At 47.8% G+C, this 27,277-nt stretch overlaps 2 protein-coding genes across 2 annotated transcripts; both read left to right on the top strand.

The window, feature by feature from the left end:
* Nucleotides 1-8,758: 8,758 nt before the first annotated feature.
* LOC147821061 (keratin, type I cuticular Ha1) lies at nucleotides 8,759-12,088 on the top strand. Its single transcript, XM_087202629.1, has 7 exons — nucleotides 8,759-9,178; nucleotides 9,371-9,453; nucleotides 9,785-9,941; nucleotides 10,334-10,495; nucleotides 10,584-10,709; nucleotides 10,863-11,083; nucleotides 11,665-12,088. Exons 1-7 carry the CDS (start codon nucleotides 8,831-8,833, stop codon nucleotides 11,816-11,818), a joined length of 1,251 nt encoding a protein of 416 aa, XP_087058755.1. The 5' UTR covers nucleotides 8,759-8,830; the 3' UTR covers nucleotides 11,819-12,088.
* Nucleotides 12,089-22,072: 9,984 nt separating this feature from the next.
* Nucleotides 22,073-25,995, top strand: Krt34 (keratin 34). Its single transcript, XM_087202176.1, has 7 exons — nucleotides 22,073-22,478; nucleotides 22,576-22,658; nucleotides 23,492-23,648; nucleotides 24,297-24,458; nucleotides 24,547-24,672; nucleotides 24,826-25,046; nucleotides 25,534-25,995. Exons 1-7 carry the CDS (start codon nucleotides 22,131-22,133, stop codon nucleotides 25,613-25,615), a joined length of 1,179 nt encoding a protein of 392 aa, XP_087058302.1. The 5' UTR covers nucleotides 22,073-22,130; the 3' UTR covers nucleotides 25,616-25,995.
* The last annotated feature ends 1,282 nt before the right edge of the window (nucleotides 25,996-27,277 follow it).

The following is a 27,277-nucleotide window of genomic DNA, read 5'->3' as shown; positions in this document are numbered from 1 at the left end:
AGATTAAAAATTCTACTGAAAGTATGGGCAGCAGAAGCTACCAACATGAGGACAGAATGTTGGAATTAGAAGATAGGACTGGTTTTAGAGACCAATTATTCAGAGATACGCTAAGAAACAATAAGACAATATGAAAAATGGATCCAACAGCTGCTAGAGTACACAAAGAAGACTAATCTAAGATTAATTAGAATTAGTGAAAAATCAGAAAACAACATAAATGGTACAAAAACTTATTTACAGAAATAATAGAAAAATTTCCCAATGGGGGAAATAATTCAACATACAGATAAATGAAGAATATAAAACCCCACATAGCCATGATCAGAAAAGTACTTTTCCGTGACATATCACAATCAAAATCCCAGAAGTCCAATACAAGATCTGAATCTTAAAAGCTGTTAGAAGAAAAATGACAAATAACTTATAAAGGTAATCCCATTAGAATCACAGCAAACATCTTAACACAAATCTTAAAGGTCAGAAGAACTTGGAGTGAAGTGTTTCAAGTCCTGGAAAAAAAAGCAACTTCTAACCCAGGCTGATATATCCCATAAAACTGATATATCCTTTCAAAATTGATGTAGAAATAAGGTCTTTCCATGACAAAGATCACTTAAGAAATTCATAACCTCCAAACCAGCACTCCAAAAAATTGCCAAAGATATCCTACAAAGAGACAATACTGCTAACTATGCCAAAATTTAATAGAATGAATGTACCAGGTATGGTGAGCAGTTAATTAGAAGAGCAAAAAAGAAAAGAAAAGAAAAGAAAAAGAAATTGGCAACAGGAAAACAATGCAATGACAGGAATAAGTCAACACCTCTCAGTAATACCTCTCAATGCGAATAGACTCAATTACCCAAACAAAAGATACAGAATGGCAAAATGGATCAAGAAACAAAACCCAATGGTATGCTGTATACAAGAAACATATTTAACAGCACCCCCTGCCAAATTTATAGACTGAAATCAAGGATGGAAAATAATATCCCATACAAGGAGAACCAGAAAGCAAGCAGCAGTAGCTATACTATTTTCAGGCAAAGTGGACTTCAAGCCAAAACTGATCAGAAGAGGCAAAGATGTCATTTCCTATTGGTTAAGGGAAAAATTCAATGGGAAGAGATAGTAATTATAAGCATATATGCACCAAACACTGGCACATCCAACTTTATAAAAAAAACACTACTGGATATAAAGATCAGATAAACATCAACACAATTATATTGGGGTACCTCAATACCCCACTGTCACAGACAGAAAGATAAACTAGATAAAAAAATCAAAGAAATATCACAGTTGAACCAAAGTTTTGAACAAATGTACTTAATCAACATCTACAGTGTGTTCCACCCAACAACAGAATACACATTCTTCTCAGCAGCACATGGAACTTTCTCCTAAATAGACTGCATTATAAAGAATGCTGAAATAAAGGCAAAATAATTGAAATTATCACATGCATATTACCAGATTATAGCACAATGAAACTAGAAATCAATGGCAAAAGAAACCACAGAAATGATGCAAACACACAGAAATTAATACCCTCTTGAATAATCAATATGTCACAGAAGAAATCAAGGGAGAAATTAGTTCCCACAATTAAAGAATAATGTCAGCACAACATACCAGAACTCATGGGACATAATAAAAACAGTCCTAAGAGGGAAGTTGATAGCTGTGAATGCCCACATCACAAAAATAGAGTGAACCCTAAAAAATAAACTTATGATGCATCTCAAAGTCTTAGAAAAGCAAGAACAATCCAAACCCAAATGTAGTACAAGGAAGGAAATTCATAACGATCAGAGCAAAAATTAATGAAAGTGAGACTAAAAAAAATCAATGAATCAAAGAGCTCATTCTTTGAAAGAATAAACAAAATGGACAAACCCTTAGCCAATTTTACAAAAAGGGAAAGAGAAGACCCAAATTAATGTAATTACAAATGAAAAAGTTGAAATTATAATGGACACTGGAAAATCCAGAAGATTATTAGCAACTACTCCACAAACCTGTATGCCAAAAAATTGGAGAACTCGGAAGAAATAGAGAGATTTCTAGATACACAAGAATTACAAAAACTGGACCAAGAAGATATAAAAACCCAGAATAATCCAATAAAAGGCAATGAAATTGAAGCACTAACAAAAAATATTAAGAAAAGCCTGGGTCCCAGTGGATTCACTGCTGAATTGTACAAGAACTTCAGGGTAGATCTAATACCAATACTCCTCAAACTCTTTAACAAAATTGAAAAGGACGGAGTACTCCCAAAGTCATTCCTGGAAGCTAGCGTTGCCCTGATTCCAAAGGCAGACAAGGATCCAACCAAAAAAGGTAACAGGCCAATCTCTTTAATGAACATAGATGCAAAAATTCTTAACAAGATACTGGCAAGCAGAATGCAACCAAGCATGAACAAGATCATACATCATGACTAAGTAGGCTTCATCCCATGGATGCAAGGCTGGCTTAACAGAGGCAAATCAATAAATGTGATACATCACATAAACAGGAGCAAGGACAAAAATCACACGGTCATCTCGATAGTTACAGAAAAAGAATTTGATGAATCCAACACGCATTCATGATAAAAACCCTGAAGAAAATAAGTACAGAAGGGCCTTATCTCAATCTTGTAAGACCCACTAGGGCAAATCTACTACCAACTGAACTTGCCCTTTAAAATCAGGAAGAAGAAAACAATGTCTACTATCACCACTTCTGTTTAATGCAGTACTCAAAATATTAGCCAGAACAGTTAAACCAGAGCGAAAAATAAAAGGGAAATGTATAGGGAAGGAAGAAGACAAATTATCGATATTTGCAGACAACATTGATCACCTCCCAGGCCACGCCCCCTTGACACCCCTTCCCACCAGGCCCCGCCTCCTGACCGTGAGGCCCCGGGCCCCAGAGTCCAATCACTTTCCCAAAGCCCCGCCACGAGCGAGGCCATCTAGATGTAACCACACCATGCTCTGAGGCCAGGGCTGCGTCAAGACATGAACTCTGAACTGGTCTCTTTGCACTGGGTTGCAAGCTTGTTCCTTGGCTGGCATTTGCAGGCCACAGCTGCGTGACCAGAAGCTCTGTGTGTAGGCAGCCCTGGCTGAGCCCTGGACAGCTCCAGGATTTCCCATTACTATGGCCAAGGGTGGGAAGCAGCGAGGTCCCCACCCTCGGAGACATTCAAACTGAGGCTTTCCGCCCTGCCAGCGGGGCTGCTGAGGGCACACAGGCTCCAGGGTACAGGGTGTCACAGTAGGAAAGGGTCCCGCAGTCCCACATCCCAGGTCTCCCTGCGCCCGGGTCTTATGGACTTGTGAAAACCACATGTGCGGAAGTGGAGACATCAAAGCAAACCTAGGAGCTGGTTTTGCCTCCCCTTTCCGCTCTGTGAATGCTGGGGTCAAGGCAGCTTGCTGAGAACTTCACAGGTGTACCGTGGTTGTGCTGACACAGCTGTGGCTGTCGCCTTGGGCCCGAGGAGGAGGAGCAGCTGAGAACCTGGTTGTTCCACCTCCTGCTGCTCTTATCCCCTGAATCCTGCTGTGGTCTGCTGTCCCTGTGGATGGTGCTGATTTGCCTGGGGCACCCGGATATCCTGCAAGAAGGATCAGAGGGTGCCAGGGCTCCCTTCTCTCTGTTGTGACTCTGCCTTTTGCCCAGGTGGTGGAGCATTTGGGCACAGGTGACACAAGGGCAGGCCCAACAAAAATAGAGCCGTCCTGATCAGTCCTAATCTAGCACCTGGCCCGACTGCCCTCTTCTGTACTTAAGTAGCTTCCTTTCATCCAGCACGTTCAAAGGTGCCTAGCAAAATAAACCCACTTATTCTTGGACCATGACAGAGTAGGCAAGCTCTTCCTAAATGGGGTGGGGGGTGAGTCACTGTCTTTGTTATTTTTCTCTTGTGGCTGAGACAAAATATCTGACACCTGAAGTTAAAGGGGAAAGGGTTTATTTAGCTCACAGTGTGTAGAGGTTCCCGTCCATTAGCAGCTGGCTCCAAGGCAGGGTGGCATGGCAGAGGGGCGACAGTTCATGCTGGACCAAAGGTAGCGAAGCAACCAGAGAACCTGAACAGCATCTTTCTGCCCCTTTTATCTTATCCAGGTTACCGAGGTGAGGGCTGAGTGGACTGATTCATTAACACACGCCCTTAATCCCAGCATCACACACTGTAGATCCAGCCACCTCCGGAAAAGCCACCTATGACCGCCTGAGGCTTTAGGGGATGTCTAGACCCAGCATGACCATTACTCCTGGGGCCTGGGGACATGGGGACCCTGGGGATTGACCTGGGTCCCTGCAGTTCACACCCACAGCTCTGTGGTTTCTAGTGGGAAGAAGAGGTATGATGAGACTGGGTGTGTAAAGAGGGGAGAGATGCTAGGCACACACACTTAGGGTGAGTGTGAAAAGCGTGTGTGAGCCTCTCTGGACACCAAGCAGCCCCCCAGGACCAGCACTGCCACCAGTGTCATAACTGTGGTCACCACCATCATCACTGGCTCTGAAGAACGCGCCCGCCCGTCTAGCTCTTCCTCAGAGCCCGGTGCAGGTCTAAATGACAGAGGCTGATTTCCATAAACCCATGTGACCCATACAGCAACCCCTGGACGTCAGTGCTGTTCTCTCCCAGTTTTGAAGGCGAGGAGCCCGGGTGAAGACCGCACAGCTCCTGGGTGGTGAAGCCAGGAGAGACTTGTGTGGTTTTGTCCAGCAACTGCCCTCAGCCGCGCTGCGTTAGAGACGTGGAGTCTCCCGGGGCTGTCGGTGGGGTGACAGCATCATCACTGGCCCATTGCTTGGGCTTGTCTCCTCCAAGGGAGCAAGAATGTTTCTGTTCCAGGAACCGTCACTGAGAATTCGTGCCACCGACGGTGGTATGAGCAATGAAAAGTTCCACCGCGTTGCTCTAGAGTCACCAACAATTTTAAAGGCTGGGATTCACCAAAGAAGCTTAATCCACCCCGCCAACCACTTTGTCTTCTGAGGAAGAGCAGAGAAACCACCTGACAACCCTACTGTGCTCACTGGTTTCTGGCCCACTGCTCTTCGCCCTGACCCGGCTCCCATGGAGAAGGGGTATCTGATAAAGCTTCACACCGGCCACTCTCAGACACTGGGGTGGGTTTCACAGTGTCCGCCCCTGCCCTGGCCTTGACCCCTCTACAAGCCAGTCCAGGGTGCACAGCAGCCGCCCACCCCAGGGGCTCTCCCTGCGTGAGGGGCAGAGCAGGGCCTTAGCTCCGCAGGTACCTGTGCTGCCTCCGTTTCCCTTTTTCATCTCCTTTTCTGTTTCCTCCTTCCCAAGGGCTTTCTGGGCACTGAAGCCTCCCCCACTGGCCCCTGCCGCATCCCTGGAATGGTTTCCCCCAGTGAACCTGCCAACCACCTTTGTGTTTCTAAAAACGTACTTCTGGGAGGCCACTGGGCTGACAAACAGCCACGGCCAGGGCTCAGCCATGGTTTCCAGAGCATCAAGAACCACAGTTCTGAATAGCTGACTACCTGACTTCCGGAGGAGAAGGTGCTGAGGGGCGTCAGGTTCCCAGCGTGGTCGGGTGCTGAGCCCCATCAGAGCCATTGGAAGGGTGGGGTGAGGAGGAACCTCCTTTGAGAAGTGAGGATCACATGACTTCAGCCATGTCCCCAGCAGAGGCTGGACTGGAGCTTGGGGCAGGAGTAGTTTGGGAAGAAGCTGGGGTGGGGAGGAGAGGGAAGGAAATTTGGGGAGTTGAGAACCCAGGTAAATTGCACTGTGCCTGTCATGGACCCGTCCACTCAGCAGACCTGGAGCTATTGCAGGGCAGGGGTGTGTTGTGCCCCTCCTCACCTGGCCCCTGCCCTGAGACCCTGTCTCACACACACGGCAGTTGTTCTGCAAATGACTGCTGCCCTTCGTGTCATATGTGGGATTTTGTAATTACATTAAAAACAAACGTATTTCCAAACTTCCATCTCACGCCTGTTAAATAGCTCCTCCCCTTACCTTCTGGGTCTTTCTCATATACATTTGGGACTCGGTTGCCTGTATTCACCATAGCAGCCAGGCCTTCACCAGAACTGCGATTTTCCGTTTCTGTTCCCTGCCGGTTGTGGAGGAGGTGCTGCACCAATGGGCCCTGGCCCACTGTGAACCGCATGAAGAAGCGTGGGCTGGACGGCCCACTGGTGGCCCCATTTCTCTGGGAACGAATAGTCTCGCCAATATTCCAATCCAGGAATTGAGAAAGTACACCACGTCCGGTCCTACCCTGTGTGAGGTCCGGGGACCCTCCCACCCTGGAGCCCCACATCCCTCAAAACTCATCAGCAGATTCACTCAGGTCTTTTGATTTTTGGAAACCCCAGAAAGAGGCTAGAGTTATCACAAGTGACAGTAGTAGCCTGGGTGTACTCACCAGCTGGTCCTCTGCAGCCTCCACCTGAACGCTTGTGCCATTTCCTCTCCACGGCAGCCAGCAGGGAGATGGGGTGTCTGGGGGTTGGCGTGTGGTCCTGGGCCCATAGGTCCTCTTCCATCCATGGGACTCTGGGCGGCCCTGCTGTCTGTCAGCTCAGCTCATCTTGGCTGCTTCTCAGCTTTGTGATCTCCATGTTGGCCCCTCTGCAGAGCGATGGCTTCGCAGAAGCCTTTCAGGTTTCCTCCTTCTCTGTCCTTCTCTCTTAGGAAACACATCTCTGCTGCTCCCCAGCCCTTTCTCCATTTCTCTGATCTGTCTGCTTCATCGGAAGTTCCATTTTTGCTTTTCTGGTCAACCAGCGCTTGAATCTTCTCAGACTTAGCATCTAATCGAAGGCTCCTCGAGGCAACACTGGCCAATCGGTGGAGAAGGCCATGGTGGTTGGAGAAGGCTACTGGCACTTAGTCTGTGCTCAGGGAGACACGGAGACCAAAGCAGGCTGAGGAGGCTGCTCCTTGCTGGAGGGAAGCGGGGCCCTGCAGGTCTGCATGAGGGAGGGCTCCACTTTGGTGGCAGTCACACCCACATTCATCTGAGGCAGACACGAGGAGACAGGAGCTCCCTGCTGCCAGCCGCTGCCTGGTCTTGTGTCTGTCATCTGCAGAGTCTTCGTGGCACCTCCTCGGGGCCCGCCTGTCTGCCCTTTTGTTGTGCTGGAAGAAAAGAAAATTTGATTTTATTACAAGTTCAAGGCTCCTTTGTAGTGTGGTGGCTTTTCCTCTGAACGGCATTGTAATAAGCAGTGATAATGGCCTTGCACAGGGCGGGAGCTGGCCGAGGCCACAGAAATATGACCAGAAAGCTGCTGGGAGAAGGAAGCCCATAAGTCATCAGGGAGGTGGCGACCCCAGCCGAAGCCCAAGCCCAAGCCGCAGTGGAGGCTGGGAGGAGCTCTGGAAGCCCGGGTGGTACCCAGCGGTGCCTGTCATTATGGAACTTTTATACATTCCTCAGATCTTCATCCTGTGCTCATCTCCCAAAGCAACTGCAGCTTGCCTGGCAAAGTCCCCCTCTGGCGGCAGCTCAGCATTTCTGTTCCGGGCACCCAGGCCCTTGGGCTCAGTGGCACAATCTCAGCCCTGCTCTGGCACAAAACCTTCTGCTTGCAGTTTTGAAAGCAGTGCATGCGAACCCTTGGGGCTGGGACTGGATGCCCGGGACAGAACGTGACACATTGTCCTGGTGCATCCCTTTCACTTCGAGTTGGGGAAAATGTTAGAAGGTTTAACTGGAAACTTAAAGCCATTGTGAATGTCAGACCTGGCCCGGACATATTATGGACATCGAATTAATTCACGTGACGTTTTAAGGTCAAACAGTGTCATCCCCATGCAGGCTCCTTTGGGCTCTCTGGACTTTCCCCGGCAGAGCCACTCACTGTTGGGATGAGATGGACACCCAGCGGGAACCCGCGATGGATGCTTCCTTATTCAAGTCAGCCTCAGATGCTTTTCTGGGACCCTTGAAATGCATTTACGTGGATTTCTCAGCCCTTTTTCCAAAATGTCTCTTCTCCGAGAAACTTTGCTGTTCTCACATTGATGATCAGAGCCTCTACTTTTAAAGTTCTCTTCTCTGCAGCTTTTTTTTTTTTTTTGCAGCTGTCTTAAGTGATAACAAGGGGCCCTAGAAAACACCCCAGCAATCTTTCAAGCTTTTCATTTCATCCATGGCCCACTTCAGTCCGGCACAAATGTTTTTTTTTTTTGGTACCTGGGATTGAACTTGGGTCCTTGTGCTTGAGCAGCTGACGGCGAAACCACTGAGCTACATCCCCGGCCCAAACTTCCGTCCTAATCATTGGCCTCAATCGTTCCTCTCCAGCCTGGGATGCTACTTCATCTGGAGATTCTCCTGTTAAAGCAGAGGGAAAGGAAACCAAGGGCTAAAACTCCTCAACCCAGGCTCTGTGTCTCCCAGGAGACACCAGGTGGGCCCAGACACAAGTGTGGTTGTGGGTGTGCAGGATTACATGATATAAAGAATGGCATCGGATGGACCAACATCTAATTACCAAACGCTGGACGGCTTGGCCTTTCTGAAGGTCTACCACAGAGCTCTGATTTCATGGGTGTATTGCCCACACAAGAGTCCTGACTGGGCAAGAAGCTCAAGTAATGAATTTTATGGGACGAGGGACTCTTCTGAGGAAAGCAAATAACATACTGAAGGTCAGGGTGTCTGGAAACCAGTGGAGAAGTACAAAGAAAAAGGACATCAGACGCTGTGCCCACACCCTCTGGGAAGGTGTATAAATGCCAGCCAGAAGAAGGAGCCCCATAACGCTGTGGGGTGGAGAGCTTGGATCCATCTTCAGCCCGGCACCTGCCTCCCTCGGCACCATGCCCTACAACTGCTGCCTGCCCGCCCTGAGCTGCCGCACCAGCTGCTCCTCCCGGCCCTGCGTGCCTCCCAGCTGCCACGGCTGCACCCTGCCCGGGGCCTGCAACATCCCTGCCAATGTGGGCAGCTGCAACTGGTTCTGCGAGGGCTCCTTCAACAGCAGCGAGAAGGAGACCATGCAGTTCCTGAACGACCGGCTGGCCAGCTACCTGGAGAAGGTGCGGCAGCTGGAGCGGGAGAACTGCGAGCTGGAGAGGCGCATCCAGGAGCGCAACCAGCAGCAGGAGCCCTTGCTGTGCCCCAGCTACCAGTCCTACTTCCGCACCATCGAGGAGCTGCAGCAGAAGGTAGGCCTGGCTGCCGTCTCCCAGCGAGGGAGCTGGGCTGATCCTCCTCCGGGGGTGGAGAAGGGGACCTTGCTTCTCTGCTCCTGTCTTTCCAGCCTTTCCCTTTCCCTTCCCCTTCCCCTTCATGGAAAAGAAAGAAGCTGATGGGCTCACATTTGTTTCCATCCTCACTAAGCAACTTCTGCCTCCCAGATCCTGTGCAACAAGGCTGAGAACGCCCGGCTGGTGGTGGAGGTGGACAACGCCAAGCTGGCCACCGACGACTTCAGGACCAAGTGAGTTATTTGGAATCCACACCAGCAACCTCTCTCTTTGTTGTCTGTGTGTAAAGAGAGGCATCCGCAACTTTTCTGAACAACCCATCAACTCCTGGGTGTGAAGGATTCTGTGGAGAGTGGAGGGGATTGCAGTGAAGGAATCAGAGCCATAGATGAGCACTGAAATCAATGTGTTATCTGGGGACTGATTTTGGGTCTTGACAGAGGCTCTGTCTCGGAGTCTCCTCCTTGCAGGCAGCAGGAAGGCAAGCGGAATGGGTTTATCAAGGGTCAATCCTGTCAGTCTTGAACTGCTGTTAGTTTCTGCTTTAACTCTGACCTTGTGCAGGTACGAGACCGAGCTGTCCCTGCGGCATCTGGTGGAGTCGGACATCAACGGCCTGCGCAGGATCCTGGACGAGCTGACCCTGTGCAAGTCTGACCTGGAGGCGCAGGTGGAGTCGCTGAAGGAGGAGCTGCTGTGCCTCAAGAGGAGCCACGAGGAGGTGAGACAGGGAGTGAAAGATGAAGACATCTGAGCCAGCCTCAGGCTAAGGGTGTCCTTTTAGATATAGAGCATTGAAATGAGACTTGAGGCTGAGGATTGTCTTTATTCATTTCTTTAAAAACACCCACACCTCACAATGATAGAAGACAGAGAGAGCAGACCTATCCATATTCTCAGCATTCAGGCATCCTTGGTTTCCTGGGCACCTGTGTTGGGCGGTAGTTGTAGAATGGATCCGGCATGGCTGCATTAGGGCTGTGCAAAGCCATTTCTTCCCCTAAACGCCAAAAAAAAATCAGGGCTGACGAATGTGGTTCCAATCCAAGCACTGTCTTTCCAAGGGCCCATTCTTCACTCAGGGTAGTGACCCTAGCATTTATGCATCCACAGGAAGTCAACACCCTGCGCTGCCAGCTCGGGGACCACCTCAACATAGAGGTGGACGCTGCGCCAACCGTGGACCTGAACCGTGTGCTCAATGAGACCAGGAGTCTCTACGAGGCCCTGGTGGAGACCAACCGCAGGGAGGTGGAGGAGTGGTACACCATGCAGGTGGGCGCCTGAGCTCCCAACACACGGGTCCCCAGCCCCCAGGGCCCCGAAGACAGAGTCTGACCCCGTACTCCCTGGGCTATTGCAGACCGAGGAGCTGAACAAGCAGGTGGTGTCAAGCTCGGAGCAGCTGCAGTCCTACCAGGCGGAGATCATCGAGCTGAGACGCACAGTCAATGCCCTGGAGATCGAGCTGCAGGCCCAGCACAACCTGGTGCGTTTGGGGTTCCTGCGGGGAGCCAGGGCCGGGAGGGGAGGCAGTGGCACCCTTTGTGCCAGGCGCTGCCTTGGGTCTCCAAGCTGGGACCTCTCCGGGGCCCTGGAGGAGCCGGGATGGAGCAACCCCTGACGTCCTTGTCCCCCACAGAGAAACTCGCTGGAGAACACGCTGAACGAGAGCGAGGCCCGCTACGGCTCACAGCTGTCACAGGTGCAGGGCCTGATCGGCAGTGTGGAGGCGCAGCTGGCGGAGATCCGGGCTGACCTGGAGCGGCAGAACCAGGAGTACCAGGTGCTGCTGGACGTGCGGGCGCGGCTGGAGTGCGAGATCAACACGTACCGGGGCCTGCTGGACAGCGAGGACTGCAAGTGAGTGGGGTGCTGGTGGTGACTTTGGGGACGCCTCATGTGGGTGCGAGGCTCAGCTGGACTCTGCAGGGGTGTGCACCTTGGGAAGGAAGTCGTGCTCTCCCCACAGTCAGGCCCAGTCAGAGCCCAGGGAGCTCACAGGCCCATCACTAAATGGGTGAAGTTGCTTGAGAGCAAGAATTGTTTGATATACAAACTTTCCTGCGCAGCGGTACTGGCTGTTGGGTGCAGGGTCCATTCCTCTGCACACCCTCATCTGGCCTCAATGTTAGCACCAGCTGGGCTGGATTACCATCTCCGTATCCTATAGGTAAGGCAGGTAGGGCTTGAGAAGCTGAGTAACTCGACCAACGTCATCAGCTAGCAGCAGACAGATGGGGTAGAGGTCAGGGTTGCAGAGCTTCTGTGTGCACCGTGGGCACTGCTCTATCACAGCAGACGCATGAGCAATGTGCTTGTTTTGCACGGGGCATGGGGGCCTTCCTGTTCTGGGCCAGGCTGAGTCCTGGAGGCCTCCCATGCATGGGTCTCTCTGGCATAGGATCTGTGTCCCTCCAGCTCACCTTTGTCTTTCTTTGTAGGCTGCCCTGCAATCCCTGTGCCACGACCAACACATGCAGCAAGGCAATCGGGCCCTGTGTCGCCAACCCCTGCACACCTTGCCCACCCCCTGCCCCTTGCACACCTTGTGTCCCTCGCCCCCGCTGTGGCCCCTGCAACTCCTTTGTGCGCTAGACCCCAGGGACACCAAAGGAGCAAGGACACAGGGCCTGGCGCTCAGAGCTGGCCAGGGTTCACTGGAGAAAAGCAGGTTGAAAACGAGAACCGAGTGGCTGGAGCAGCCCATATGGCGGCCTAGAGATGCACTGGACCCCTGGCCACCAGCCTCCTGCAGACCCTTCCCTGCCCGTCCTTTCCTTTATGGGTCTCTTTCTTCCTCTGCTGCTGAATTCTCCAAGTGCCAGCCCTCCCTTGCCACCTTCTAATAAACGCGCTTTTCTTGACAACCTGGTGCTCTCCTCGTATTCATTTGTTGCAATGTGCTCATCACTCCAGGACTATAAAAGCAACTGCAAGTCAGATCTCACAATGAGTCTTGAAGACAAGAACCGGTCCCTGTCTGGCAGGCAGACAGCTGGCCTGGTGCCCTGCGCCAAGGGTGGGCAGAGTGGCTGGCAGGACGGAGGGCAGGGCAGCTGTGGTGCTGCAGATCCTATCTCCCCACGACTGTTCCTGGATTTCTCCCTGGGCCTGGCTTCTCCCAGCATTGCTGTCTCCCAGCCTGAAAGAGCCTCTGGAAGATGCATCTTTTCCCACCAGGATTTTGGGTCCAGAGCTGTGTGATTTTTTGTTCATCGAAGCTCTGGGCAGCCTCAGGGGCCCCTTTCCCCACCATGCCCTCCTGCCCTGTGTGTAGATCCTTCTCAGTGGGGCTTCCCTCTGCTCTACTTTGCCCTTTCTCACTCCCACCAGTAGCTTGCAATTCCGACTCTGTAGATGCTGGGTGATGGAATGGCAAGAGACACTTGAAGACACTCCCCGACTGCAGGTGATTTAAGTTATTAAGAGGGATGAAATGTGTCCCCAGGTAGGGCTACTATGGGGCACAGTTCCCTGGCACTATGAACACCTGGGTTAGTGCTGGAAGCAAATCTGAGCTGGTGGCTGATGGCATCAGCATTCATCAAGAACAGGCATCTCTTTCAGCTCTGATGAAGATCCACCGAAGGGGTCACCGTAGGCTTCCTAAAGCCTCAGGGGCCTGTGTTGTTGCCCCTTCACAGCAGTAATGGTGCCATGCTGTCCTGTGAGCTGAAGCACTCAGATGAATGGAAATCATACATTTTCCACAGTGGCTGCACTGTGTAAAATTCCTACCAGAGATGTACAGGGTTCTAATTTTTCCACACCCTCGTCGACACTTTTTATTTTCTGTTCATTTGTTTGTTTTTGTATAAAAGCCATCCCAGGGTGTTGCAGGGGTGTCTCATTAGGTTTTGGTGGGCACGAATGATTAGTGATGTTGAACATGTTTTCGTGTGGCTCATTGGCCACTTGTGTATCTTCTTTGGAGAAATGTCTGTTCAAATCCTTTGCCCATTTGTTGTTGCTGTTGTTGACTTGTAGGAATTCTTTTTTTTTTTTTCACATAAAATGGTAGGATCTAACAAATGTTAGGTGATTCTATCTAGATTTATTGTTTCTTTTTTTTTCTTAAATTCTTTTATTGGTACATTGTAGGTATACAACACAATTACATTTCTCATTGGGAATTGTACCTTTACATGATGCATCTTGGTTCTTATTTTTTCCCCATTCCTAGCCCTCCCTTCACTCCCTCTACCCTTCCCTATTTACAAAGACTTTATTTCCATTTTTTCCATTTCTCAGCATTTTTCCCATTTCTCAGCATTTTTCCTTTCCCTTCTTTCCTTTCTCCTGCCCCTCCCACTACCCCTACCTCTTTGGGCCTTTTCTTCCTATTTTACATTATCGATTATTCATTCTAATCAGTGGTACATTTTAGGTATACAATATAATGACATTCATCATTGGAAATTTGCACCTTTACATAATCTCTCTTGGTTCTTATTTTTCACCCTTGCCCAGCCCTCCCTTCAACCCCTCCAGTCCTCCCTATTTACAAAGATTTTGTTCCTATTTTTCCATTTTCTCATATTAATCCCATTCCCTTCTTTCCTTTCCCCTAGCCCTCCCACTTCCTCCCCCTTTGCCCCTTTTCTTCCTATTTCACATTACCTATTATACATTTAGTCCTTATTTACACTTTCAGTTTCTCACACCAGAGAAACTACTCAGTATTTATACATGTGTGTCCTATTTATTTCACTTAAGAGTATTGCCTTAATGTGCATCCACTTAGCTATAAATGTCTCTAATTTCTCATTTTTTTATGGCTGAGTAGTACTCCATTTTATAAAAAAACCCACATTTTCTTTATCCAGTCTCCAGTTGATGGGCATTTGGGCTGTTTCCAAGTTTTAGCTATTACAAACTGCGCTGCTATGAACATGGGCGCACATATATCACTGTGGTATGATTCTTTGAATTCTTTGTGGAAGATCCCCAGCAGTGGAATAGCGGGGTCAAATGGGACTTCCAGTCCTAGTTCTTTGAGGTATCTCCATACTGATTTCCACAGTGCTTGCACGTCTACACTCCCACCAGCAGTGGAGCAGGGTTCCTCTTTTCCCACAGCCCCGCCAGCATTTGTTACTGGTTGATTTCATGATAGCAGCCATTCTTTCTGGAGTGAAGTGGAATCTCAGCGTTGTTTTCATTTGCATCTCTTGAATGACCAGTGATGTTGAACATTTTTTCATGTATTTATTTGCTATTTCTACTTCTTTGTCTGAGAAATGTCTGTTCATTTCAGATGCCCATTTTCAGATTGGGTCTTGAAATTTGGGAGGTCTGATCTTTTTAAGTTCTTTGTAGATTCGAGATAGTAGACCTTTGTCTGAGGAAGAGCAGGTGAAGATTTTTTTCCCACATTGTGGGTTGTCTCTTCACACTACTGGTGGTTTCTCTTGCTGTGCAGAAGCCTTTTAATAAGAAGAGATCCCACTTGTTGATTGTTTGTGCTAGTTCACGGGCAACTGAGGTTTTGTTCATAAAATCTTTTCCTACACCGATGTCTTCAAGGGTTCTACCTAACCTCTGTTCCAACTGGTTCAGAGTTTCTATTTTAATATTTAGATCTTTAATCCATTTTGATTTTAGTTTAGTGCATGGTGAGAGATATAGGTCTAGTTTTAATCTTTGGCAAGTTGAAGCCCAATTTTTCCAGCACCATTTATTAAAGAGGCTATCTTTCCTCCAGTGAGGGTGTTTGGCTCCTTTATCGAAGATGAGATGGCTGAGTGTGTCTGGCGTTGTTTCTGCATCTTCTAATCTGTTCCACTGGTCCTCAGGTCTGTTTCTTTGCCAGTACCATGCTGTTTTTATTACAGTAGCTTTGTAGTAGAGTTGCAGGTTGGGGATTGTGATACCCCCTTCCATGTCTCTGTTACCTAGAATTGCTTTTGCTATTCTGGGTCTCTTCTTGTTCCAAATGAATTTTTGGTTTGTTTTCTCAAGGTCCATGAAGTATGCTGCTGGGATCTCAATTGGAATTGCATTAAATCTATATAGCAGTTTTGGAAGTATGGCCATTTTCACTATATTAATCCTTCCTACCCAGGAGCAGGAGATGTCTGTCCATTTTCTGATATCATCTTCAATCTCTCTTTTCAGAGTGCCATAGTTTTCAGAGACGAGGTCTTTGATTTCTTTCGTTAGGTTGATTCCTAGGTATTTCAGTTTTTTGGATGCTATTGTGAAAGGAATTATTTGCCCTATTTCTCTCTCAGTGAGTTTGTCATTGGTGTAGAGGAAAGCTATTGATTTTTGTGTGTTGACCTTGTAACCAGCTACTTGACTGAATTTGGTTATTAAGTCTAGAAGACTTTTGGTGGAGTTCTTGGGGTCTTCTATATAGAGTATCATGCCATCTGCAAATAATGACAATTTGACTTCTTCATTACCTATCTTTATTCCTTTTATTTCTTTCTCTTGTCTAACTGCCGTGGCTAATGTTTCCAGAACTATATTGAACAAGAGTGGTGATAGTGGACATCCTTGTCTTGTTCCTGATTTGAGTGTGAAGGATTTCAGTTTTTGACCATTTAGTATGATATTGGCTGTTGGTTTTTCATAGATGGCTTCTATCAGTTTGAGGTAGAGACCATCTATTCCAATTTTTTGTAGGGTTTTTATCATAAATGCATGTTGGATTTTGTCAAATGCTTTTTCTGCATCTATGGAGGTAATCATATGGTTTTTGTCCTTGGCTCTATTGATATAGTGTACTACATTGATTGATTTATGTATATTGAACCATCCCTGCATCCCTGGGATGAATCCCACTTGATCAGGGTGTATGATCTTGATGATCTTCTGCATTCTGTTTGCCAGTATCTTATTAAGGATTTTTGCATCCATGTTCATTAGTGAGATTGGCCTATAGTTGTCTTTTTCAGTTGGGTCTTTCTCTGCTTTGGGGATCAAGGTGATGCTTGCTTCCAGGAATGAATTTGGGAGTATTGCTTCCCTTTCAGTTTCATTGAAGAGTTTAAACAGTAGTGGCAGCAGTTCCTCTCTAAATGTCTTGCAGAATTCAGCAGTGAAGCCATCAGGGCCCAGGCTTTTCTTAGTTGATAAGTTTAATTACATTTTCAATTTCATTGGTTGATATTGGGTTGTTCAGAATTTTTAGGTCTTCTTCATTCAACTTTGGTAATTCATATGTATCTAGAAATCTGTCCATTTCTTCTGTGTTGCCCATGTTATTGGCATATAGGTTCTGGAAGTAGGTATTGATGATCCTCTGGATTTCTGCTGGGTCTGTTGTAATTTCACCCTTTTCATTCCTAATTGCATGGATTTGGGCCTTTTCTTTCCTTTTTCTGACAAGGTTGGCTAAGGGTTTGTCAATTTTGTTGATTCTTTCGAAGAAAGAATCCATCATGTTCCTGAGCTCCTCTCTAGATTTATTAATCATGTCTTGCACTAGGGGCACAATTTTTCCTGTTATCTGAGAAATTATTTCTGATTTCATTTTTTCCAGATCCCCTTTTGTTGCCAGTTCAGTGGGTCCAGGTGGTTGAGTATCAGAGTGTTCCATCTCATTTCCCTTTGGGGTTGCTGTAGGTGATCTGGAAGTCTGGTTTTGAGACTTATTTACATGTTTTCTCATTTTGACTGGGGTGGGGGGATGTTAGTGCCTGCATGGATTACCTCCTCTGAGCTGGGTGAGGTGGGACAGGGGCCGGGAGCAGCTGTAGGGATGGTGGCCCAAAAGCCATTTCCTGTGGGCTGGGAGAAGTGGGAGGGATGGTGGCTGGGAAGCCCCTTCCTCTGGACCAGGAGCAGTGGTATGGCAGCTCAGAAGCCCCTACCTCTGGGCCGGGAGCAGCGGGACTCAGTACCTTGGTCTGGTGGTCTGGTGTCCTCTGTGTCTTTGTAGTGTGGAACCAGGTGGCTGCCTGTCTGCAGTGGGCTGATTCAGTGTGTTCCGCCTGACTCAAGAATTCTTTATAAATTCTGGCCATTAATCCGCATCAGCTATATGATTTGTTAATATTTTCTTCCATTATGTGAATTCCCTTATTTACTCTCTTGATAGAGTCCTGTAGTGCACAAAAAGTTTTAAATTTTGATGAGTTTCATTTTATTTAATTTTTCTTTTGATACCTTGGCTTTCCTGTCACTGGCAAGAAATTTTATGACTTTAATGCCTTGAAGGTTTTTTTTTCTATGAGTTTTAAACAGTGGTAGCTCTTGTTTTTAGGCCTTTGACCCCTTTTCATTTAATTTTTGTATTTAGTGTACGGTAAGTGTATATATTCTAAGGTAACTCCACTCCCGTGTTGGTGGACGACTCACTTTCTCACCCATCTGTTGAGAAGACTCTCCTTCCTCACCCAGTGGTCTTGGCACCCTGGACAGAAAACATTTGATCATGAAGGTGGGGATTGATTTCTAAGCTCCAGTTCTATTCTGTTGGTCTGAAGTCAGCCTTTATTCCAGCCACACACCTTTTTGATAAATATAGCTTTGTATTAGCTTTTATAGTCAGAACTATACCTTCTCCAAATCTATTTTTCTTTTTAAAGATTACTTGTCTTTGGAGGGGGCTCCTTGAGACCCAATAGAAACCTTATGATGCATATTTCTATTTCTGAAACAATAGTATTAGGATTTTGATAGAGATTGCATTGAGTTTGTAGATTGTTTTAGGTAGTCATTTAAAAAATAGTAAGTAATTCATGAATCTGGGATATCTTTCTGTGTATTTATATCTTCATTAATTTCTTTCATGTATATTTTGTAGTTTTCAATATATAAGTCTTTTGCTACCTTGGCTAAATTTATTACTACATTTATTACTGTGTTGTTCAAAGTCCAGCACCACTCTGAGTTGGCTAGATCCTAGGCAAACTCTGAGCCTTTCTCAATATGTTCCTTTATCTGTAAAGTGAGAATAACAGGCTAAGCTTCCAGGGTTGTTGGGAGACTCAAATGAGAAATGTGCCAAGTCTTTTGAATATTTTTGCCTAGGACCTTGTTTGGCATATAACAAGTGTTCATGAAATGGTAGCATCATCATCAACACCATCATCATCATCATCATCACCATCACCACCACCACCATCCTCAACACCATCAGCAATACTGCCATAATCATGATGAATGCTTGCACAGAGCTGTAAGGGTGAGGGATTCCAGGAGAATGCGTAGAGCCCATTTCAATGCCAATACCAGAAAGCTGGCCTTGGTGGTAATACTACTCCATCAAGAGAACTTGTCCTCTTTAAGAACCACCCTAAAAATAAGATAACCAAACCCCTAGGATCAGGAACTTAGCAGAGAAGACAGAGATAATGGTTATCTGCAACCTTCCCATCCCAGCCAGTAAGCTAATGTTAAAGTTTGCATTTTTGTTGGTAAATTCATAAATAGAGTTTTGTGCTTTTAGCACTTACAAGGTAAGTGATATTTGATGACTGCTGGGCTAACATGGGCAATGTTCCCAAGTATCTGATTCACAAAGTGGAATTTTTACAAAACTCTTCATTTGAACTCAGAAAAAATTGGAAAGATGAGAGCCAGGGATGGTGGTGCCTGTAATCTGGAGACTGAGGCAGGAGGATTGCTGTGAATTCTAGGGTAGCGTGAGCTACATTGTGAGTTCAGGGCCAGCCTGAAGTACATAGTGAGACTTTGTCTTAAAAAACAAAACAAAAAAAAATGGAAAAATGAAGTTTACACAAATAATCAACATCCCCTGATCATGTCCACAAACATCTTATTTAATTTTCACAAACAAATGACAAGGTAGGCAGCATTATTATTACTTTAATTTAAAAAATGAGGAAAACAAGACTTGGTGAAAATCCCCAGATCACAAGTTCTCCCCGAGGAGAGGGAGAGTTGGATCAAGTGTCCAGTGGTCCAGCTTTTCCAGGGGCTACCCAAGAGACAGCATATACAAACTGAAGGTGACAGGGGAGGAAAAGCTCTCCGTGCAGATGGTAACCAAAGGACAGCAGGGTGGCTATATTTATATCAAATGGGTAGACATTAAGTAAAAGCTAAGCAACATTGTAAAAGAGAAAAAATTTACCAGGAAGAATAATAATTCTAAGTATATACATATCTAATATCAGAGCACCAAAATGTAAAGAAAGCATGGCAGAGCTAGGGAGAAATAGATGAAAGGCCAGTAATCTTAAGGGACTTAACAATATCACCTTCAATACTGGATAGAATATTCGGATGGAAAATCCAGTAAGAACTCAATGTAGAACAAATGGAACTGTCAGACAGATTTACAGAACATTCTACTCATGAGGAACAGAATGCATGTTCTTCTCAGGTGTATCCAGGGCATTTCCCAGCAGAGATCATGTGTTAGGTTACAGAGTAAGTTTTAAGAAATTTAAGACGGTTGAAATCATATCAAGTGTAATTTCCAGTCACAAAGGAATGAAACTAAAAATTAACAGCAAAAGAAAAGCTGGAAAATTCACAAACACGTGCAAATTAAACAACACACCCTTGAATAATCAGTGAGTCAAAGAAGATATCAAAAGAGAAATTGGTAAATATGTTAAGACAGATGAAGATGAAATCACAACCTATCAAAACTTATGGGCTGCAGCTAAAACAGAACTAAGAGGGAAAAGTAAAGCAATAAACACTTGTGTTAGGAAAAAAGAAAGATCTTAAACAATCTACACCTCATGGAACTAGAAAAAGGTCACAAAGTTGGCAGAAGGAAGAAAATAGTACAGATTAGAGCAGAAATAAATATAAATCACAGAAAGGCAATAAAAAAATCCATGCAAATGCTGTGGTGTGGTCTTGAAGTCTTATGTGTTGAAGGCTTGGTTTCCAGGGTGGTGCTATTGGGGAGCACCAGAATGTTGAAGAGTCTAGCGTGAGGTCTTTAGGGGATTGGGGGTGTGTCTTCAAAGGGGATTATGGGAATCTGGCCTATTGCTCTTTTTCTCATTTCTCTCCCTGACCCATGATGCAAGTGTTTTTGCTCTGCATGCACTCTTTCTGCGTGGGCTTCATCACCGGCCCCTAACAATTAATCATGGAGTGGAAGCTCAACATTTTGAGCTGCAATAAACCTTTTCTCTTTAGAAGTTGAATATCTTAGATATTTTGGTATAGTAACAGAAAGCTAGGGCTGGTGATTTAACTCAGTGGTTCTGTCGCCTGCCTTGAAAGCACAAGGTCCCAAGTTTGATCCCTGGTACCAAAAACAAAAGAAAGCTGACTAACATAGACGCCCAGAGTAGTATTTCGAAAAGGTAAGCAAAATTCATAGATCTTTAGCTAGACTGAGTGAAAAAGGGAAGTCTCAACTAAGTAAAAATCAAAGGTTGTTTTTCTATTCCTAAACATGGCCTTTGGAATCTGGACAAATCCTTCTTTAAATGAGTTATACTGATGCACATACACAATCTTTTGGGCCTTTCTGACCCATTGATTTTGTTTTTCTACAGAACAAAGATATTGTGACAGGGACAGAAGGAGGGTGAGGAAGGATATTCTGTTAAGGTGCATTATGGGCAACAGAGAGATTCTAGCACAGATGGAGGGAGATGTGTCTACTTCCTAGGGATGAGAGAGTCAAGCTGCATTCTCCTAGCATTGTTCCCTGGGAATAGCTCAGGGAGCACAGTCAGACTTGGAGGGTGCTAATGTGTCCAGTAAGCCTAGGAATCAAGCGAGAGACATTTCCAGAGACTTTTGAGATAAGGCCATCACGGGTAACACTGAACACCTTATCCCAGTTTTCCTTTCTTGGTGAATGTGAAATATTATGCTTCATATGTACCCTTCAACACTACCACCCCAGACTCCCACTCTTTTGGGAGTATAATGTTTCTTCTAGCTATTTCCTCCCTGTCTCATTTTTAGAGAGACCACTGTTTCAGTGGATGTTGGCAATCTTTTTCTCTGCAGGTCCAGAGAGTAACTATTTCAGGCTTTCTTGGCCCCATGATCTCTGTTAAAAACTACTCCATTCTACCATTGTAGCACAAAAGCAGCCACAGACAACACCTAAGTGAAGAGGCATGGCTGGCTTCCATTCAAACCTTGTCTACCAAAAAATGCAGCAAGCTAAACTTGGGCTCCAGCTATAAGTAGGTTTCTCTCAAGCTCCCTGAGGGAGCAGAGGGAACCCACTTCTGACCCCGTCCGTCAGCATCGCCCCATCTCCCAGTAGCACTGTCCTGAGGGCCATGCTCTAAACAGCTTACGGGCTGCAGGTGGCCAATCCTTCCTTTATTCTCTTCCCATTCAGCCAGCCAGTTCCCATCGTTCTTTCTCATTTCCCATCCACAAACATGCAATCGTCCTCAATCTCTGCACATATTGGCAGATTTCCCAAGCCCCAACCAATAGTAAGGCTCAGGAGTCTTGAGGTGAATACAAGTAGGTGAGCTTCTGTCCTAAGGATGAGGTGAACTGAATACTGAGACGCAGGTAGATCTGGGAGGAGAGGGCTACCTGGGAGAATGTCCACCCAAGGCTCTTCTTTCCAGGGAGTTGGTGGCAGAATGTCATGGGAGAAGAATCACTGATCCCCAAATGACACGACATGGTGTCCCTGGCGGTCCTCCCCTCTGAGTAATGGGGTGAGCCTTTGGGGCTGGAACGATTCTGCCTCCTTTGAAGACATCTGATGAAACTCTGACTTCATCAACCACTGGCACTCAGGAAGGGCCTGGAGTGACCCAAGCCCAATGGAATAATTTTATGAGATGAGGGAGGACTCTTAAGAAGCATCTAACTAGCATATTTTGAAGAAAAATTAGCTGAAGCATTAGTAAAGGAAATTATGCTATTTGCTAAGTCCCCACCCATCATGAAGGGTATAAAAGGACTGCAGAGGAAGGAGAGACTCAACCTCACCCTTGTCTACCTCCAGAAGCTCTGCTCTGCTACCACCCCTCCCAGCACCATGCCCTACAACTGCTGCCTGCCCACCCTGAGCTGCCGCACCAGCTGCTCCTCCCGGCCCTGCGTGCCTCCCAGCTGCCACGGCTGCACCCTGCCCGGGGCCTGCAACATCCCTGCCAATGTGGGCAGCTGCAACTGGTTCTGCGAGGGCTCCTTCAACAGCAGCGAGAAAGAGACCATGCAGTTCCTGAACGACCGGCTGGCCAGCTACCTGGAGAAGGTGCGGCAGCTGGAGCGGGAGAACTGCGAGCTGGAGAGGCGCATCCAGGAGCGCAACCAGCAGCAGGAGCCCTTGCTGTGCCCCAGCTACCAGTCCTATTTCCGCACCATCGAGGAGCTGCAGCAGAAGGTAGGCCTGGCTGCCGTCTCCCAGCGGTCGCTGTCTGTCTTTGAACAGTGCAACTTGCTGAGTTCCATTGGCCCTCACGCTGGAACCATTTTTTCAGATTCTGTGTGCCAAGTCTGAGAATTCCAAGCTGATGGTTCATGTGGACAATGCCAAGCTGGCTGCTGATGACTTCAGGACCAAGTACGTCATCGAACCTTTGGGCCTGGGTGATCCCTAAATCGCCGATGGCTCTTTCCCAGCCCTCTGGGCCTAACGTTGCCTGGAAGGGAAAAGAAAAACGTTCCTCTGTTTTCTTTCCTTCTACAAGTCTGGTTATGTAAAGCCAGTTTCAAAAAGGAATTCAGACTGGTGGGCAGCCTGCCCCTCAGTGGACCCAGTCGGTACCCTTTATCTGAAGGATTCAGGACTGGAAGTGTTTTAGAGGTCAGCGTTTCGGGACTATTACAACATTTGGATGTATGCAGTGAAGGATCTTGGGATGGGATGCGAGTCTAAACACAGAACTCACTTGTGTTTTATTGACACCTCATAGCCATGGCTGGAAAGTAATTTGGTACACTATTTCTAGTGCCCTGGTGTTTAGGCTGTGACCTGTCACATAAGGTCAATCGCGGCATGACAGTGGTCACAGAGTTTCAGACCGCTGCGCATTTCCGACTTTCCGCTTGCTGATTAGGGATGCTCAACCTGTATTACCCTTCCTGGAAAGGTTTCTTAAACCCCGAGATTCCGAGATTGAAACTGATTTTTCTTTGGGAATGGATTGATTTGGGGTTAATAGGAGAGAGAGGAGGGTCTCCCCCCTCTGGATCCTTGTGTCTTCTGGTGTTGGGGTGACCGAAGGGCCCACCCAGTCTAACCACGCTTTGAGTTGAGGAAACATACAGGGGAGGAGGGGCAGAGCACTGTGTAAGTTACAAAGATCTGGGCCCATCCCATCCCATCCCACAAGACCTGGGAGGGGAAGCTGGGCTTTCTCCCTGGCCTCTCTTCCCACTGGGACCCATGTGCAGGTACCAGACGGAGCAGTCCCTGCGGCATCTGGTGGAGTCGGACATCAACGGCCTGCGCAGGATCCTGGACGAGCTGACCCTGTGCAGGTCCGACCTGGAGGCGCAGGTGGAGTCGCTGAGGGAGGAGCTGCTCTGCCTCAAGAAGAACCACGAGGAGGTATGATTTAAAACAAAAAAGGCTGCAAAGCTAAGCCTTTAGCGTGGGGAATCAGGAGGCAATAACTGTCAGGCTCCCTGGCACGGGACCCTTCTCTGAAGAACTCAGTAGCCCCTAGGAGAACCACGTTCTGTCCACATCCAGGAGAGAGATGATGTGGGGCTGGAGCTGCAGATACAGAGAAGAGGGTCTATCAATCCAGCCCTGCTCTCTGCTGGACACTGTTAGGTCTTGGATTTGTGGTGCAGATGGAGGAAAAAGGGCTGGCTCTTCTTTCCAAAGAGCTGCCAGTGTGGTGTGGGGAAAACTGTGGATCCATGGTGGCGCGGCCCAGCAGAGAAACAAGTGCCACAGAAGGCGTGTGTGGGGCACGAATGAGCCAGCCAGTCGGCCAGGGAGGAGGCAGGGACCCTGCTCACACGAAGGAGGATTCCCGTAGCTGAGGGAGGAGGCTGAGCAGGGACACTGTTGTGGTGGAGCAGGGTGCGCCAGGCACAGCGATCAGTTTATTGTCCACAAGGTTTGTGCCTATCATCCCAGTGATCAGGAGACTCCTGATGCTGCTTTATTGCAAGGTTGTGTTCACTACTTTACAGCCAGAAGATAGATCCATTTCTGTGGGCTCACTCCTTCCCCTTTCTTCCCCAGGAAGTCAACACGCTGCGCTGCCAGCTCGGGGACCGCCTCAACATAGAGGTGGACGCTGCGCCCTCCGTGGATCTGAACCGCGTGCTCAACGAAGTCAGGAGCACTTACGAGGCCGTGGTGGAGACCAACCGCAGGGAGGTGGAGGAGTGGTACACCACACAGGTGGGCGCCTGAGCTCCCGACACACGGGTCCCCAGCCCCCAGGGCCCCGAAGACAGCGTCTGACCCCGTACTCCCTGGGCTATTGCAGACCGAGGAGCTGAACAAGCAGGTGGTGTCGAGCTCAGAGCAGCTGCAGTCCTACCAGGCGGAGATCATCGAGCTGAGACGCACAGTCAATGCCCTGGAGATCGAGCTGCAGGCCCAGCACACCCTGGTGTGTTTGGGGTTCCTGCGGGGAGCCAGGGCCGGGAGGGGAGGCGCTGGTGCCCTTTGTGCCAGGCGCTGCCTTGGGTCTCCAAGCTGGGACCTCTCCGGGGCCCTGGAGGAGCCGGGATGGAGCAACCCCTGATGTCCTTGTCCCCCACAGAGAAACTCGCTGGAGAACACGCTGAACGAGAGCGAGGCCCGCTACGGCTCACAGCTGTCGCAGGTGCAGGGCCTGATCGGCAGTGTGGAGGCGCAGCTGGCGGAGATCCGGGCTGACCTGGAGCGGCAGAACCAGGAGTACCAGGTGCTGCTGGACGTGCGGGCGCGGCTGGAGTGCGAGATCAACACGTACCGGGGCCTGCTGGACAGCGAGGACTGCAAGTAAGGACAGACTGAGGATTGTGGGATGAGGCGGATGATGGGAATATACAACACTGCAGGTGCATGCATGGTGGCTTTATTTTCAAGTTCCTAGAGCATGCACATTAACTGAGTGACTGCCATGTGCTCAGTGGTGTGACAGTCAAGCAGATGTGGACCTGGCCAAGGTGAAGGTCACAGCTGTCCCTCCATGGCTATCCATGGAGAGGTGGTGCTAGGGAGATGGACAGCCAACAATATTTGGGCGGGCAGCTTGTGTTAAATTCCATGGCAGCTTAGGAGCATGAGATAATATTTTCCAAAACAAGACAAAACTTCTGCACAAGGGATTCCAGGAGAGGGAGAAGGATTTGCTGACAATCACAACTTCATTCCATCTAATTCCAAGCACAGACATGTCATAGGTTGTTTCCTGAAGCACAAGGTATTATGCGCACCTTCAGCTTCTCTGCCCCCCAATCTATTCTAAGCCTCTCTGTCCCTCCAGGCTCCCCTGCAACCCATGTGCCATCACCAATGCTAGCAGCAGCTCCTGTGGACCCTGTGGCAGCGGTCAGAAGCATTGTTAATTGAACAGCTGTGGCCTCTTTGAAGACATCAGTGAAGCCACTTAGATGAAGCCCGGGAAGGATCCTCAGGCCCTCCTTGGGCCAGGGCTCAGTTGCCGTTAATGCCAGCCATGATTTTAGACCCTGACGTGTTTTCCAGACCCAACAAGCAAGGATGCATATCATCAACTCCCGATGTCAGGAAAACTCCTTGGGTTCAGTGTTGAGCCTCCTCCTTTCTGAAGGTGTTCAGATCCCTGCAGTCTGAGCTTCAGGGATTACTTTCGGGCGTTTCCTGTACACACTGCAATTTCCTGCTTCCCTTTCTTCTCTGGTGTTCTTTTGAATGCATGGAGGTGACTTCATTTACTTCCCAATAAACATCATTTCTCTGGCATAGTAAACCTGCCTCTCATTCGTAGTCATGCCTCGTAAAGTACTCATCGGGAGGGCTTCGCAGAAATGTCCTTCATGAGGAGGATGAAAACGTTGCAGTGAGTGACCTTAGCTCACCGGGAGCCCTGCCAGAGAGGGTGGACGTCCCCTGTGTCTCTCACCAAAGGGACGCCATGCAGGAGCCCCAGCTGTCACCCCCTGTACCTGCCTGCTCTGGGAATCGTCCACATTGCTCTCCCCCAAAGACTGCAATTTTCTTCTCCCCTGTCTCTTAGACTTCCTAAAGTCTTGCTTCTGTGGAAATTGCACAGGGCAGCCGTGATCCTCTCCTCTCCCCTCTCTGCCGCACCTGCTCCTCCAGGCAAACCCCCGAAATCACCTCCATCGATTCCCATAACCCTGCACACCCAGGCCCTCTTGTTGCATCTCTGATTACCCGTGCTCTGTCTTCTGATTCGCTGTGTCCCCACTTAGTGCCCCAAATGGAGGAAACACTTGGATCCTCAGCCTCTGTTTTTCTCCTTCTACATTCTGGTTCCTCCTGGAGAATGGAAATCTGTATGTTGATGACTCTCAGATCTCACACTCACCTCAACTTCCAGGTTTTCAGTTGCCCATGGGTCAGTTTCACTTGGTGCCAGTCCATTCCCTCATATTTAATTGGGTAAAGACTTTGTCAAACTGTTGTCCCCTAAAAATACCCTTTAAATGCAGTCGACTCTCTCTTCTTACTTTTCCCCTCTTGAGGATTAGTTCTTCCTTTTGGTCTTTGCTTATGTCTATAATGTTCTCAAACCTCTTTCTCAGGTCATTTCTTGCAGTTCCAAGAAAGGCCAAGGTTCCCGAAGTATCTCCCAGGAAATGCTAATTCTACAGTGTCTTCCCCCACTTCCCTCATCTTTGATTTTTAAAGCTGCCAAATATGTAGAGCACAATTTCAGTTATGCACTCCATGTAACCCTCACTGATGAAACAAGTACAACCAATTATCTGTCTTCCATTTCCATTGGAAGCGCAGGCTTTGAAAATCCCAGTGTTCAACTGATATAAAATTTGTCCGCCTGCCTTGTCTGTAAGACACTCAGCAGAGATCAGATCAACACCTAATTAAAACCTCATGTAAACTATGGAAAATTGTAAATGGAATAAACAAGGAGGAGTAAGAGTAACATTAACGTATTCATGATAAGGTTATTAAAACTTTATATGCTTCCCACGGTTTCAGCTTCAAGCAACTCTTATCATGTGACATTAGCATAATTCTGAAAGAAAGTTTGATGGGAAATG

The sequence above is a fragment of the Heterocephalus glaber genome, unplaced genomic scaffold (assembly GCF_053883595.1).
Source record: "Heterocephalus glaber isolate CG9 unplaced genomic scaffold, H.glaber_assembly_v1.0 deba00001773, whole genome shotgun sequence".
Taxonomy (NCBI): Eukaryota; Metazoa; Chordata; class Mammalia; order Rodentia; family Bathyergidae; genus Heterocephalus; species Heterocephalus glaber.
The sequence above is the reverse complement of the archived record's forward strand: the minus strand, read 5'-3'. Positions and strand labels throughout refer to the sequence as shown.

What these genes read in the sequence shown, in the direction of transcription:
- LOC147821061 (XM_087202629.1), top strand. Translation starts at nt 8,831, where the DNA reads ATGCCCTACAACTGCTGCCTGCCCGCCCTGAGCTGCCGCACCAGCTGC. An exon ending in TGCAGGCCCAGCACAACCTG is followed by an intron (nt 10,710 to 10,862) that starts GTGCGTTTGGGG and finishes TGTCCCCCACAG; the next exon opens with AGAAACTCGCTGGAGAACAC. An exon ending in CTGGACAGCGAGGACTGCAA is followed by an intron (nt 11,084 to 11,664) that starts GTGAGTGGGGTG and finishes CTTTCTTTGTAG; the next exon opens with GCTGCCCTGCAATCCCTGTG.
- Krt34 (XM_087202176.1), top strand. Translation starts at nt 22,131, where the DNA reads ATGCCCTACAACTGCTGCCTGCCCACCCTGAGCTGCCGCACCAGCTGC. An exon ending in GCTGATGACTTCAGGACCAA is followed by an intron (nt 22,659 to 23,491) that starts GTACGTCATCGA and finishes ACCCATGTGCAG; the next exon opens with GTACCAGACGGAGCAGTCCC. An exon ending in AGGAGTGGTACACCACACAG is followed by an intron (nt 24,459 to 24,546) that starts GTGGGCGCCTGA and finishes GGGCTATTGCAG; the next exon opens with ACCGAGGAGCTGAACAAGCA.